General features: G+C 50.9%; 1 protein-coding gene across 1 annotated transcript; it reads left to right on the top strand.

Moving 5' to 3' along the window:
• ZC3H12A (zinc finger CCCH-type containing 12A) lies at positions 1 to 14,952 on the top strand. Its single transcript, XM_028739215.2, has 6 exons — positions 1 to 159; positions 824 to 1,384; positions 10,595 to 10,734; positions 11,688 to 11,922; positions 12,414 to 12,520; positions 12,688 to 14,952. Exons 2-6 carry the CDS (start codon positions 837 to 839, stop codon positions 13,653 to 13,655), a joined length of 1,998 nt encoding a protein of 665 aa, XP_028595048.2. The 5' UTR covers positions 1 to 159; positions 824 to 836; the 3' UTR covers positions 13,656 to 14,952.
• Positions 14,953 to 15,154: the final 202 nt, after the last annotated feature.

The following is a 15,154-nucleotide window of genomic DNA, read 5'->3' as shown; positions in this document are numbered from 1 at the left end:
TCCCCGCCTCGCCTCGCCTCTCGGCTGCCACCAGCCCGGCGCCCTATAAAACACCAGCCACGGCCGGCCCCGCATCGGCCCCATGGAGGAGCGCGCGGGCCCCGCCGAGCTGGAGAGCGAGAAGGAGGGGAAGAAGCGGCGGCGGGGGCGAAGCGCCGGGTAGGGAGCCCGCTTGGCCACCCCTGGCCTGGCTTTTGTTTTGTTTGGGGGGGGGGCGGACAATCCAACTTAAATCCAGGATGTCCTGGAGGGGCGATCCGGCTTTAAAAGGGTGTGCTAGAGCGGCGCCCCGGTGCGCTGCCTCGCCCCCACGGTGGTGGAAACGGGGCGCTTCCTGCCCCGCGCCCATCACCGCGGCGGCTGGTCTGGCCGGGGCTGCGTCAAGGTCACGAGCGCCGGCAGGTGACAGCGGAGGGGGTGGGGAGCGAGGCCGCGCCCTCGGCTTCCTTAGGCGGAGCAGGAGTTGAACTCTGCCCCCCGCGCGTCTCCGTTGGGGGCGAGGAGCGATCGGGAGCGACCCCCCCCCCCCGCCACTCCGCTCAGTCCTCCTTGTAGAGTCACCGAGGCGGGGCGGAAGTGGCGAGTTCCTGGGTCCAGGTGGGGCAGCCCTGGCTGGAGGTGCCTCCTGGATCGAGGTTGGGGAAAGCACATGACTGGGAAGTGGGCGAGATTCTTTAGTGGGGCTCTGCTGCCTGTTTCTGTCCCATGGAGCCTCCTGTACCCCACGCTTGAGTTGTGGCTAAGCAGTCAGGAGTGCTCCAGCCTGGACCTCTGACTCCCTCCTGAAGTCTGGCTGTAACAGCTGCTCTCTTTTCCTTTGCAGCTCTGGCATGTGAATGAGGAACAGATTCTGCCCAGAGGAGAAAAGGATGAACTTAGGCGGCCTTTCCACCGCCCCTTCGGGTGGCTTTGCCCACTGGCCGGAGCCTCTGCCCTTAGCGAAGTGCCTTGGTGGCAGTGGGCAGGAGGAGCCTGGAGAGAGCTCCATGCAGGAGAGTGGCTACCTGAGCCTGAAGGGCCCAAGCCCAGAGGAGTCTGACGCAGACCTGGAGTCGTGGAGCTCCTTGGAGCAGGACAGCACCGAAATGCAGATGAAGGTGGACTTCTTCCGCAAGCTGGGCTACTCCTCGGAGCAGATCCTGGCTGTCCTCCAGAAGCACGGCCTGAACGCTGACACCAACACGGTCCTCGGGGAGCTGGTCAAGCATGGGATGGCCACGGGGGAGAGGGACCCTGCTGAGGTGCCCCAGGACTCCCCCGAGGCACCGCTGGTCCCACGAGGGGGTGCAGCAAACCAGAGCCCCACCCGTGCCACACCTCTGGAGGGAAAGGACGGAGAGAACTTGCGCCCCATCGTCATTGACGGGAGCAACGTGGCCATGAGGTAGGGCCTTGTCTGTGGTGGCTCGTTCCCTCCCACGTGGGAGGTGCTTGCTGGGACTGTGGCGCCTGCCTTGCGGGGGTTGGACTAGATGGCCCTTTGGGTCCCTTCCAGTTCTATGATCCTATAAGCAGAGAGGGACACCTTAAATGCCCAACCTGGCTGTTCTTTTTAAGCCCAGATGTCAATATTCTAGGGAGCGGCCTAGTTCTTTGCCTATCCTCTCCATCTCTGTGTACTTTCCCTCTGTAGTGGTTTCATGACTATCTTGTGGGGCGTTGACAGAGCTTGATGTCACATGGCTCTGAAAAGCAGGGTGGTTGTTGGGTTTTTTCACGCTGTCAAGTTCCTTCCTGTGCCTGAGGAAAGGGGGCAGGCCTTCTCTCCTTCTGACCATGGAGTGATGGGGCAAGAGTTGTTATTGTGGCACTTGGAACTGGTGGGAGCGGGCAGAGGTTCTGACCTGCTCCTCTTCCAGCCTCCAGCCATATGAAAGGCCTTGGGCGCAAGGGAGATTGCTCAGGACCCGTGTTGCACAGCTGGCAAGCCATGCTCTGCTGTTTTGCAAGAAATAAGCCGCTTGAGAACCAACACGTCCACCTCCTTAAGCAAGGGGAGGGCCTAGTGCTACAAGTTTGTATGTTTTTGTTCCTCTCCCTGTGGGCAGGATCCTCTGCCTTGCTGTGAGGGAAAGGCCTGTGTTTGTGTGTCCTGTTTTGTCCAGAGGGCAAGATCCTGCCCTGTGTAGATATGGTGGTCTTATATTTATGTCCTTCTTGTCAGCTGAGGTGGTCTCCCCAGTTTGACAATAAAATCCAGGCAAAAATTACAATGGCGATCTGGTGTGGTGTGGTGTGGTGGGTGGTTATTGTATCATATCTTGTCCCCTGACAGTGGGTGATACAATCCAGGGGTCTCTGCTCCTGAGGGATGGGGCGGAAGCAGCTGCAGATGGGAAGTGGAGAGGAACTGATGGCAAAGATGTCAGCCTCCTGGAACAACAACCCTTCCACTGAGAGGAGAGTTACCTAACTTTTTTTAACATTAAGTTTCAAGCCCAGGAATCTGCCTGGCAAGTTAATTTTACTCCAGGGTTAAAAGAGGTGGTGGCAGCATACAGGTTGCTTGTTCATGCTTTCACAGACAAGTTGGAACACTGATTTCTGGATTTCTATGACGGAATTGTGCTTGTAAGGAAGCATCTGACCAAGCAGGTTCCCTGCTCTATAGTGATCATTTCTCTCTTGTGGTTGTTGCTCATCTAAGAACTGTGATTTGATTTGATTTGATTTGATTTGGTTTGGTTTGGTTTGGTTTGGTTTGGTTTGGGTGGTTTCAAAGGGGTGCAGCAGGTGGAGGGGGGCTGCTTCTCAGGTGAAAGAGGCAGCAACTGTGGGTAGGAAAGCCAGTTTCCCCCTGCAGGAGTTCTGGGCATGTCTTGGGGCAGATTTGTCCTTGCTAGTTTGCTTGTTTTAACCCACCCACCCCGCCTACAACCTTCCAGTTATTAAGAGAGCATAAAACACTCGCCTCAAAACTACCCTTTGTGCTGATTCATAAGTTTCCAGGACCCAAAATGTACCTGCCCCTTTCCCAGAAGCACCTTAGGGCCACTGCAGAGAGGGCCTGGATGTAGCCCCTCTCTTGAAGGTACCCTGAGCAAAAGAATCCTAAAACCTTTATTTGCGCCAGCACTCCTTCCTGGAGTCTGCCTGTGGCCAGGAAAAACAGAGAATTAGAATAATGTGGGGAGTGCCTCTTTGAGTAAACTATAAGCTGAGTGTATTCCCTTTACTTGATACCCAAAGTGCCCCCCCCAACTGTGGAATTTGGGGAAGCAACTCCCAAGTTACTGGCTGTAGCTTGTTGACTGATTTAAGCACTTGCCAGTCATTTAAGAAGTTAAGCGGTGGCAAACTCTCATGTTCCTGCCAATGAGAGAAAACCTTTTTCTCGATTACTTATGAGCTGGTGCTCTTTGGTTTTGAAAGTCACGATTCTGGAATGCCAAATTCTGTGTGATTGATTCTGGAGTACCCTTGAGGCAGAGAATATACAGTGGTACCTCTGGATGCGAATGGGATCTATTCTGGAGCCCCCTTTGCATCCTGGAGCGAACGCAACCCGCGTGTGTGCAGGTCATAATTCACTGCTTCCCCACATGCACGTGACGTCATTTTGAGCGTCTGCGCATGCGTGAGCGGGGAAACCCGGAAGTAACACGCTCCGTTACTTCCGGGTCACCGCGGAGCGCAACCCGAAAACGCACAACCGGAAGCTGCTTCAACCCGAGGTATGACTGGACACAGTCCATCCTGGATGTTCTCTGAATTTAGAGAAGTCCCCCAGGAAAACAGTGCTGATTTGAGAGTTAGCTGCTAGAATGGGGGCATCTCTGCAGCCCTTCAAGGGGAGAGAGCTTTTCCTCACCTGGCCTGGTGAGGTTGAGAGCCTGTTAGAAGTTCTAACATTGATCAGGGTAGTGGAGGTGAGAATGGCAGCTTAATTCATTCTGGGATCATAGTGTGTCCGCCACCCCTCACACCCCCAATAGGCAGTTGCACAGCATCCTTACTCTAGTGTTCAGATACCTCCTGCCCCCTTTGCCCCAAGGCACTGGTGGTGTTAGGAACTTGGCATAGTTAAACTGTGGAACTCGCTCCCACAGGAGAAAGTGATGGCCACCAACCCAGATGGCTTTAAAAGAGAATTAGACAGATTCCTGGAGGAGAGGGCTGCTAGCCATGATGGCTGTGCTCTGCCTCCACAGTTAGAGGCAGCCATGATTCTGAATCCCAGTTGCTGGAAACCACAGGAGGGGAGAGGGTTCTTGCACTCGGGTACTGCTTGCTGGTTCCCCATTAGGGCATCTGGTCAGCTGCTGTCGGACTAGATTGGCCACTGGCCTGATCCAGCAAGGGCCTATTTTCTTTTTTTATGGTGGAAATGGGCAAACAGCTGTTGCTACCCTCATTTGCTCCTTGACCACAGTTAAGGTTTCAGGGTTTTTTATTGCCTGCCTCCTGTCCATCAGACCCTCCTAAAGGAGCAGGGTGGAGGGGAATTCGAGTCCTACACAAGTGTGTGTGTTAATTTGTTTTGTTTCTAAGGTTTGTTTGTTTTTTGCCTTGCTATTTTTATATAAACAAGCAGCCACCAGGACCCAGGAAGAGCAGGGCAGTTTCAGAGCCAGCTTCCTGTTCAGAGTGGAATGACGAACTGCTGAGTTCATTCTTGATTCACCCTCCCCTGGATAATACTCAAGGCAACTATATGCAAATCTCAGAGGGGTGAGTGGAGGAGAATTGGCCTCCACTTCCTTCTAAGGGAATTTTTCACAGTTGTTGCCACATCAGATGAGTCTGCTGAGCTCCTTCGCAAGCCGTTCCACAGGAGGCTTCTAGGAAACAGCATGCAAATTTTCTCCAGCAGCTGCAATAAGGAGAAGAGGGTTTGGTAGTTAGTTGCTCTTAGATCCTCAAGAAAGTTTCAGTTTTGACTTGTGGGATTTGCTTCCCATAATAGTTTCTTATTTTAATATTGACTCTCTCTCTCTACTGTCAACTTTCAGGAAGGTTTAGTGTCAAAGGGTGTGGAGGAGGTAAGAGCAGTGGCGTAGCGTGGGGGGTGCAGGGGGGGCCGGCCGCACCGGGGGCAACATCTGGGGTTAGGGCAAATCCACAGGTTAGGGGGCGCAAATCCACGGGTTAGGGGGCACAAATCCACAGGTTAGGGGGCGCAAATTACTTGCCTTGCCCCGGGTGCTGACAACCCACGCTACGCCACTGGGTAAGAGGGAGCCCCTGGAAAGTTGACATTTCTCCTGATTAGATAGATAGATGGATGGATATTTTTATAAGATTTTGTTAAAACTATTTCATAATACAATAAGATTTTAGAAACCTAATCTAACTAAAAACAAAAACAAAGGAAGAGAAAAGAAAAGAAAAGAAAATGCAGAGTCCTCTCTCAAAGGCAGCTCTTGCTGCTCACAGAAAGTGATAAACCCTCCCAGCTCCCAACTGGGAGCTTTCCTTTATACCCCCTGCCTCTCACCCTGGGAGATCTTCCCCTCCCTGACTCTCACTCATGGTTCTTCTACCAACCAGCCACCACCTTCATGTGTGTGTAATCCTTGGACCCCAATAATGACCCAGAGCAGAGGGCACCAAAGAGAAAGAAAGAGGGAGAGAAAGAATTAAAATGACTTTCTATTTTCCGTCTGTCAGTTACATAAAAGAAATTATTCAAAACATTCGCTCTAGGATGATATCCAACTGGATGGTTTTGAAAGAGGATTAGACAAATTCATGGAGAGAGAGAGAGGTCTCTTGATGGCTCCTCGCCGTGATGGCTGAGTCCACAGCTGGACTCCGCAGTGCTTCTGAATCCCAGTTGCTGGACACTGCAGGAAGGGAAAGTGCTCTTGTGCTGGAATCCTGCTTGCAGGTTTCCCTTTGGGGCACCTGTTTGGCCACTGTGAGAACAGGATGCTGGAGTAGATAGAACATTGGCCTGGTCCACCAGGGCTCTTCTTATGTTCTTAATGTTGCTTTTTCTCCTCTACCATTAGAGCAGGCATAGGCAAACTCAGCCCTCCAGATGTTTTGGGACTACAATTCACATCATCCCTGACCACTGGTCCTGTTAGCTAGGGATCATGGGAGTTGTAGTCCCAAAATATCTGGAGGGCCAAGTTTGCCTATGCCTGCATTAGAGCACCTTGCACTGAGGGATTATCCACACTTACCTTTCCTCCGTGTTTTACAGGCACAGTCCAAGTTTTATAGGTTCCATGTCCAAGCATCATCTATCCATACAGGGGTGCCAAGTAGGTCATCTCCAAAACTACCCATGTGGAGGGGGGTGGCGATTTGCCAACCATTTGCATAAGCTAAAAGGTTTATCTTATGATGTAAAGTAGGATGTGGAAAATTAAATCCTCCTTCCAATATTGACAGCTTCATCTTTTTAAGTGAGAAATGAATTTGAGAGGTCCCCTCAAATAAACTTCTGAAAATGCCACATTAAACCCGTGTGATTACACTTGGGGAATATCTAAAGGAATACTACAAAGCACATGAATTATCTGTGGCAAAATATTCAATTCAAGCATATTAACCTTATCCCAAATACTAACTCCAAGTCCACCTTTCCAAATCAAGAGTCATCTCTGTCATCAGTCTGTTTAAATTCAGTTTAATTGAGAAATATCTCTAGGATCCAAAATACTTAAATATGTTACCTCTGGGTACCAACAAAATTGCCAGTTAGTCACATAAACCAGATAACTTCATAGTGCACAGTGGCATGAATTTGGATTTTAAATGATTCATTGTATAGACAGAAATTAGGCAAAAATTAATAGGTTTTATTAGTTTATATAGACTATTAGAGTCTGCTAATAATAAATACTGTAATAATCAGTCATCTGCATACATAGCTGCTTTAAATTCCAGTTTTTTCATGCGCCAAACCAGGAGTGTCTTCCCTGTTCTGGCAAATTGCACACCCTAATGGCACTAACCATGAATATAACGGGTGAAAGAGATTAGCCCTGCCCTATACCAAACTCTCTCAGATGAATTCCGTTTGTCGAGTCCGCCTGGGACTAGGGAGAGAGAGGTGTAAGATTCTACTCCAACTCATAAATTCCTGTGGAAACACACATTTTTTTCAAAGTTACAGAAATAAACTACCAATATATTTTATCAAACACTTTCCCAACATCAGGGAAAATAGTTGCAGCCCATCAGTTCTTTGTTTAAAAAGAACCAAAAATTTGCTTAAATCATCTGTTCCCTGCCTTTGGCAAATAAAGTCCACCTGATCTAGCTATACAAACAGCCTAAAATCTGTTAGCAAGGATTTCTGTTAATACCTTGGCATCTACATTCATTAAGGAGATTGGCCTATAATATGCACAGCTAATGTGGTCTTGAATGGGCTTGAGAATAACAGAGATGTGAGCATCATATAGTGAAGTTGGGCTAGGCACCCGATTTGGAAGCATGGCTGCGTAATCGCACCACTGTGGTGTGTAGTATGTTAGTGTGTTACAGCGTGGTGTAGTGGTGTTGGACCAGCACTTGGGAGACCAGGGTTCGATTCCCCACTCAGCCATGAAGCTCACCAGGTGGCCTTGGGCCAGTCACTGCCTCTCAGCCTCACATACCTCACAGAGCTGTGGGGATTAAGTGAAGAGGGGGAGGACAACGTACATGTCACCTTGAGCTCCTTGGAGAAAAAAGTATGTTGTTGTTGTTGTTTATTTATATTTATATTTATATTTATATTTATATTTATATTTATATTTATATACCACCCTATACCCACATGTTTCAGGGCAGTTACAACATAAAATCACAATATAAAAACACGAAATACATTATAGAAATAAAAACAAAAACAACCCAATAACCACCACCCCCCACGAACATTTTAAAAGGCCTGGTTAAAGAAGAACGTTTTTGCCCGGTGCCTAAAGGTGTGTAATGAAGGCACCAGCCGAACCTCCCTGGGGAGAGCATCCTACCTATGAGGATATAAACGCAATAAATAAATAAATTTTCTGAGATAAGGGGACAGGTGACTTGGTCACAGGCAGGCGCTGGTCTCTCTGCAATCAGAATCGTCTTTGCATGGCAAGAAAGGGAGGGAAATGAACTGTTTTTTTGAAAGTAATTCTCTCAATTGACCGCTTGCATGATATGGGAGTTGCTGTTTGGATTAGTTGGGCTCCTTCCAAGGGCTGATGGGCTTTACCTAGCTGTAAAAAAAGGATCCACCTGTTCATTGGGCAGGCCTTGATTTCAGTGCTATGCACCTCTTCTGATGCTCTGAGGGAGCTTTTCAGTTGTGGCCCCTTGGCTGTAGAACACTTTCCCCAAAGAGACCTGCCTGGCGTTTGGAGGGGGTCTTTTTGTTGCCAGACATCATTCTCCCAGGCTTGGGGGCCCTTCAGACTTAGAAATTGTTATAGATGTTACATTGCATTCTATCATTACATCATTGTGTCTGAAGCTCTATTTCGTGAACTCCCCAGAGAACCTGCAGGAAGGAAGCCAGCTGATAAACAAGCGCTGCCAGTCCTTCCTTGAGCCCTTTTGGAAAAGGGGCCCTGAAGCCAAGAGAGCGTCCTGCCTGCCCTGTGGCTATGGAGACCTTGGAACCACCAGGGGCACCCAGGGCAGGTGTGGCTTCCTGAGGTTCCTCCTGTTTCTCTCTCGCTTTGGAAAGGCCAGCTTCTAGAAACCATGATCATAACAGGAAGCTCTGGGTGGGAAAGACATCAGCGCCCCATTAAAATATAAGACACTCTCTTAATAGAAAGTCATATTTTCTTCCCATCAGGAATTCTGTCAAGGATTTGTTTAGCTGTGATTATTTCTACTTTGCGAGGGGTCAGACAAGATTACCCTCAGGGTCCCTTCCAAACCTGTGATCCTATGATCATCCCCACCCGACCCCTAATTTAAATCTTTTGGGGTGTGGGTGATCAAAAAGCTATGGGAATATTTCTTTCTGCCAGAAGGAATTAGCCTATTCAGCCTTTGCAAATATTACTTGCATTATGGGGGAGCATTTCTCAGCTTCACTGCTGCTGGGTCCTTTTTTCCTTCCTGCTTGGCGCACGTGCTAATTGCACAAAGGCCTTGGACAGGAAGTGGATTTCACCCTCTGATGAAACTGCCCAGGGAACATAAGCTGGTGGCGCTGGACTGTTGCCCAGAGAGGAGCATCTGACCTGGCTGCTTCTTGTGGGAGAGGCTGGGATCTGGAAGTTCTGCCCCCTCCATGTCAGAGTTGTGGGCGGGGAAGAGGTTTGCCAGATGCAGTGACTCCACAGGGAAAAGGCTGTGCTCTGCATGCCGAAAGGGAGACCACCGTTTACTAGTTTGGGAGGGATTGAGCGCTCCTGGCATTCAAAGCCGCTTTCCTTGGTTTAGGTGCAGTTAGAAAACTTTGCACTGTGTGAGTGTGCGTGTCCTTGAGCCCCCAGCTGGAAAGATTGGCGTTGGGAAGGACAGATTCCTCTCCCAACTCCCCCTTTCCACTTCCTCTTGGAAAAGGTACTTAGTTGGCGAGAAAAGTCTGCCCTGTGTTACCCAGACTAGTTCCTGCAGGAGCTCAGTCCGTATCCACTGCATACCTCAACTTATCAGCGATGATGTTGTACATTAACCCGGAGACCGTTTCCAGAGAGCTAATTTGAGCAGGAAGAGAACAAAAGGGATTGGGGGGGGGGAGGCTGGTGCAAGTGGCGAAAGGGCAGAGTGAGCAGTGAAGGGCACGCTGAGGATGAGATCCAGGGCTTGCAATGTCCAGCCTGGAGGCAAAAGTGCTTTAACAGACCTCTTCCACTCAAAAGAGCGGGCTGCTAGTCAGGATAGCTATGTTCTGCCCCCACAGTCAAGAGGGCTGCAATGCTTCTGAATACCAGCTGCTAGAAACCACAGGAGGGGACGATGCTCTCATGCTTGAATCCTGCTTCCAAGTTTCCCATGATGGGTATCTGGTTGGCCAGTGCGAGAAGAGGATGCTGGACTACTTGGGCCATTAGCCTGATCTGGCAGACTTTTCTTGTGATTCCCCCAACCCCACCCCACCCCGACACACATAAAAACATATTTTCAGAGGAGCTGTTTTTCAAAAGAATAAGATTTATTTATTTTTGTTTCGCATTGTTTTGTGTATCTATATCATTTATAAACCATGATGGCAGAGAGGGCTATAGAGGGCCACTAACCATGATGGCTATGTTCTGCCTTCAGAAGCAGCAATGAATCCCAGTTGTTGGAAACCACAGGAAGGGAGAGGGCTCTTGCACCTGGGTTCTTTAGCGGGTTTTCCGCAGGCATCTGGCCAGCCATTGTGAGAACAGGATACTGGCCTAGATGAGCGTTTGGCCTGATCCTGCTAGCTCTTCTTAGGGGTTGCTGGACTGGGTGGCAGGGCTGAATTCAACATTTAACTTAAGGAATATTCGCTCCAATAATGAGGACAAGGGGCATCCCAGTGGTGTGGGGAAGGATGGCGGCGGCAGGGGGAAGGTCATGGGTGTTCAGCATCTCCTTGTGAGTTTTGGCTTCAAATAATAGCAGGGCACAGAGTTTGCCCAGTGGATCTCCTCTGAGGTTTCTTCTGCCTTCATGACACACAGGTCACGTGGGAACCTGAACATTGAACCTGTCAATCTTTGTATCTTTGCAGCCACGGGGACAAAGATGTCTTCTCCTGCCAGGGCATCTTTCTGGCGGTGAAGTGGTTCCTTGACCGAGGACACACAGACATCACTGTCTTTGTGCCATCCTGGAGGAAGGAGCAGCCGAGGCCTGATGTCCCAATCACAGGTATGCGTTGAGCACATGGACACAGTTAAGTAGGTTGATGGCAAGGGGAGTGTCTGTTTTCATTTGACATTGAGCTGATGACCAAATGCACTGGATGGGATAGATCATGGCTGACTCCTCTGCCTTGCCCACCCTCCACCCCACATACTTTGAAATGTCAGGTGAGGCTTGGCTGTCCCACCCAAATAGTCACCCCAGTTGCCTCTTGGGTTGCCCTGAATTGCCTCTACCTGACCAGAAGGATGTCAAGATGCACCAAGGTCAGAACTCCCCCTCCAGAAACACTCCAGAATCCCACTCTGAACATTTTCCTGAAGCGCTATCAGCTTTCCTTGCTACGGCAAGTTCTAATGACAAAGATTCAGGAAAGGTAAAAGAAAAGAAAGTCTTTCAGACAGAACATCATTAAACTATGGAACTTGTTCTCCCAGGAGGCCGCAAACCTCCTGTGAGGGCTCTTGTGCTCCAGTCCTTCTTGTGAGCTTCCCGTTGGGGCTTCTGGTTGGCCATTGTGAGAACAAGATGCCAGGCTAGATAGGCCATTGGCCTGATCCAGCAGGCTCACCATATGTTCCTACGTTAAAGGTTCGTGACTCTGGACATTTCATCTCTAAGACTTGCTTTAATTTGGGTTCCCTCCACACACACCCGCATTGCATGTCCCAAGTGGAGGGTTCAAATCAGACAAATCTGTAGGGTGTGATGTGGCATCTGAGTGAGAGAGAGAAAGAGGGAAAGCTCTCATTTGGGTGGGGATGGAACAAAACTGCTTGGGGGTGTGAGCAGCAGGCAGTGTTACCTAGGTCAGGCTGCGTCTGTCAGTTTCCGGCTCTAGAGAGTTGGCCTCCCCCAGCCTCCTGCCAGCTTGGCTTGATCACGAATTGTTCCGCAAATGCCTGGCCCTTCCAAGAGCTGTCTTGGGCAGAGGGTGACCTTGGTGTGTCCTGTTGCAGACCAGCACATCCTCCGTGAGCTTGAGGAGAAGAGGATCCTTGTCTTCACACCTTCCCGGCGCGTGGGGGGCAAGCGGGTGGTCTGCTACGATGACCGCTTCATCGTGAAGCTGGCCTACGAGTCGGACGGCATTGTGGTCTCCAACGACGTCTACCGAGATCTGCAGGCGGAGCGGCCCGAGTGGAAGAAGTTCATCGAGAAGCGTCTGCTGATGTACTCGTTCGTCAATGACAAGTAGGTCCCTTGGGCACGCAAGGAAATTGGACTGGTGGGAGAATGTGGCTGGACACAGAATGGGAGAGAAGAGATGAGGAACTCTCTGGAGTGTCCAGCCTACATGGTTGCCAAGATAAGCTTTATTTGGGGCGAGGACAGCAGCATGCCTGGTGGGGCCTTGGAAGACAGACTTGGTCAGTGGAGAATTGGGTCAGAAGGTGTGCTGGTGGCCAGGAGTAGGACTCCAGTGCCCTATTCGTCTCCGGGGACAGCAGAACCAAAATACACTGCCCCATCCGTGCAAAAGGTTTGGGTGGGCATGGCAAGGAGCTGGGCTTTCTCAGTGATTACTCCTGGGCACAAGCTCGAAGAAGTTGGAACTACAACCCTCTTTTTCTTTTCAGGGGCCATTTGGGTTTTCTGTCTGTCGCTGGCTGTGGTGGGAGGGGGAGAATCATGGCCTCTGGGAACGGCTGCTCTTGACCAAGGTGTGTGCTGCCTGCCTCCAGGTTCATGCTTCCCGATGATCCGCTTGGGCGTCATGGACCCAGCCTGGACAACTTTCTGAGGAAGAAGCCGGTGGTTCCTGAGCACAAGAAGCAGCAGTGCCCTTACGGTAAGGCTGGTTTTTTCCACTCTCCATTCACCCAGCCCTGGCACCAAACTCTCTCCCTCTTTCTTTCTTTCTTTCTTTCTTTCTTTCTTTCTTTCTTTCTCTCCCTGGGCCATTTTTCCTGCGGTACTTCTGCCCCACATTCAACCCCCTTTCTCTTCCCTTTCCAGGGAAGAAATGCACCTATGGCGTCAAGTGCAAGTTCTACCACCCGGAGCGCCTCAACCAGCTGCAGCGCTCCGTGGCCGATGAGCTCCGCGCCAACGCCAGGCTCTCCCCGACCAGGGGCGTGCCAACTTCCAAGGAGGAGAGGGGGAGCCGGCGGCCCTCCCAGGTGGAAGCCTTGGGCTCCCTGCCCCCCGAGAGTGAGAAGGCCCCCTTTCAGAAGGCTTCCGTGGACAAGAAAAGCTCCACCCACAAAGCCAAGCACGGGGAAGGCCCCACACACCTCCTGCTCAAAGGGGCCCCTCATAAGAGCAGCGGCGGTGGCACCTACCGGCCTGCAGAGTGGTACCAGCCGCCGCCTCCTGCCTCTCCCCACATGGACTCCCTCTCCTACGTGTCTCAGGAACAGTTTGACTCTGGCATTGGCTCCCTGGAGAGCCAGGTGTCCGAGATGTGGCCCAGCCCCCCGGGCAGCCATAGCTCTCACCCCCACCACTGCAGGGGGCAGAGGCCCACCTACCCGCACCCTCTGGGCCCTGAGTCAAATAGCTACAACTGCTACCAGCCCCAGGGCTACCACAAGTCTGTTGCGGGCTCAGGCACTGGCTTCTTGCCCTACAACCCAGAGGTGCCTTCCTCCTCTGCCAGGGCCCTCCCTCCCTCCCTGCCCGGATACAGCCTGCCTGCTGACTCGAGGGCTTCTCTGGGGCCCAAGTACTGGTCTGAGCCCTACCAGCCAACAGCCCCCAGGGAGGGGCTGAGGGGCCACCAGCTGCCCTACGACAAGGCCTCCTGCCAGTGGGCTGCAACAGACCACTTTGCCAAGGAGCGTGCCAACGTGCACACCCGCCTGTGCGGGATCTTCCACCCTCACCTGGTGGACGCCGTCATGAGCCGCTTCCCGCAGCTTCTTGACCCCCAGCAGCTCGCTGCCGAAATCCTCACTTACAAGTCCCAAAACCCTGGGGTGTGAGGTGGAGGGAGAGCAATGGTTGGGCCCTGGAGGGAGGAAGTCCTATTCTTGTATTGCAGGGGGTTGGACTAGATGACCCATAGAGTCCCTTCCGACTTTTATAATTTGGCGATTCCCCTTGGAAGGTCCTTCCCAAACACCAGCTGAAGCTTTGAGGCCTGAACGGGCCAGTGAGTAATTAGGATGGGGAGGGACAACTTTTCCCCTCCCCTTCAAGTGTTTGTTCAGAGGCAAGGCTTGTTCTTCCCATAAGAGCAATGGCACATCTGGGCAAGGGTGAAGTTGGCAAAAGGGGATCACAGGCTCTCCCATAACTTTGCTGTGATTTAAAAAAACCGAAAAACTTCTGACAACTGGAAGCCGTGAGAGCACTGCCTGTGCTCTGACTGCCCTCCTGCCTTCTCCCAGCTTTCAAAGGGCACCCACACTCCCCTGACCTCCAGAACTGTAGGAGGAGGCATCTCTCGATATGGGGTGGAGAGTTCAGTGCTCGCTACTCCTCTAGCGGCTCAGTCTTGGTGACTGGCAAGTCCGATATTAACGGTTATAGATACTTTCGGTAATGAATATATAGCAATTGCTCCTGGTTCCTGCTTATATGTTTTTTAAAAAATAAAGTGTGTGATTCACTTGCAGGACAGGAGCAGTTGATCTGTTGATGCATATTGTATCCCTCTGTATACGTTATGTATTCTTCCGTGTGGTCCTTCTAGTGGTTGACGCTGAAGCCATCCCAGGTGGCGGCTGGCAGAAGGGAGAGAGCAGAGCACAAGACCCCCCTTCTGGGGGCAAGGGATTGCTGTGACCTGCTCCTTCCTTCTCCCACCTGCCAAAGGGATGGGTCAGCCAGGCTAGCACCGTGTGCTGCAAGAGCCACCTGGACCCAGAAAACCCCGTATGCCTGGTTATATTATGATACATCACGGAACAGTGGTGTTTCATGTTAGTAAGCAAAATGCTTTTTAACTATTGTTTGTAATCTTATAACTTTGCACATTTTGTAAATTACGTGAGAGTTTGGTTTTTAATGGGATGGGATTCCTGGATGATGCTGGTTTTCCTTCCTTCTGAGGTCGCTGTCCCATAATTAGGAGTGGGCTGTTTTAAAGTGCATGGCACAGTAAAAACACTTTGGAATGTCTTGTGATCTTTCTTCTTCCTCTTCCTCTTCCTCTTCCTCTTCTTCCTCCTCCTTCTTCTTCTCTCTCTCTCTCTCTCTCTCTCTCTCTCTCTCTCTCTCTGAAGCAATAACAACCGATTGTGATGCACAAATAAAAGGCCCTGGTTGTTCACATCACTCTCGTCCCCTTAATTTATTTGTTGCAATTGTATATCCCGCTTTTCCTCCCAAGGGGCTGAAGGTGACATATGTGATTCTCCTCCTATTGTATCCTCACAGCAACCCTGTGAACTAGAAAGGTGGTGGCTGGTGGACGTTTACCCAGTGAGCTTCATTGCCAAGAGGGGATTTGAACCCCAGTCTCCCAGGTCCTGGTCCA

The sequence above is a fragment of the Podarcis muralis genome, chromosome 7 (assembly GCF_964188315.1).
Source record: "Podarcis muralis chromosome 7, rPodMur119.hap1.1, whole genome shotgun sequence".
Lineage (NCBI taxonomy): Eukaryota > Metazoa > Chordata > Lepidosauria > Squamata > Lacertidae > Podarcis > Podarcis muralis.
The sequence above is the reverse complement of the archived record's forward strand: the minus strand, read 5'-3'. Positions and strand labels throughout refer to the sequence as shown.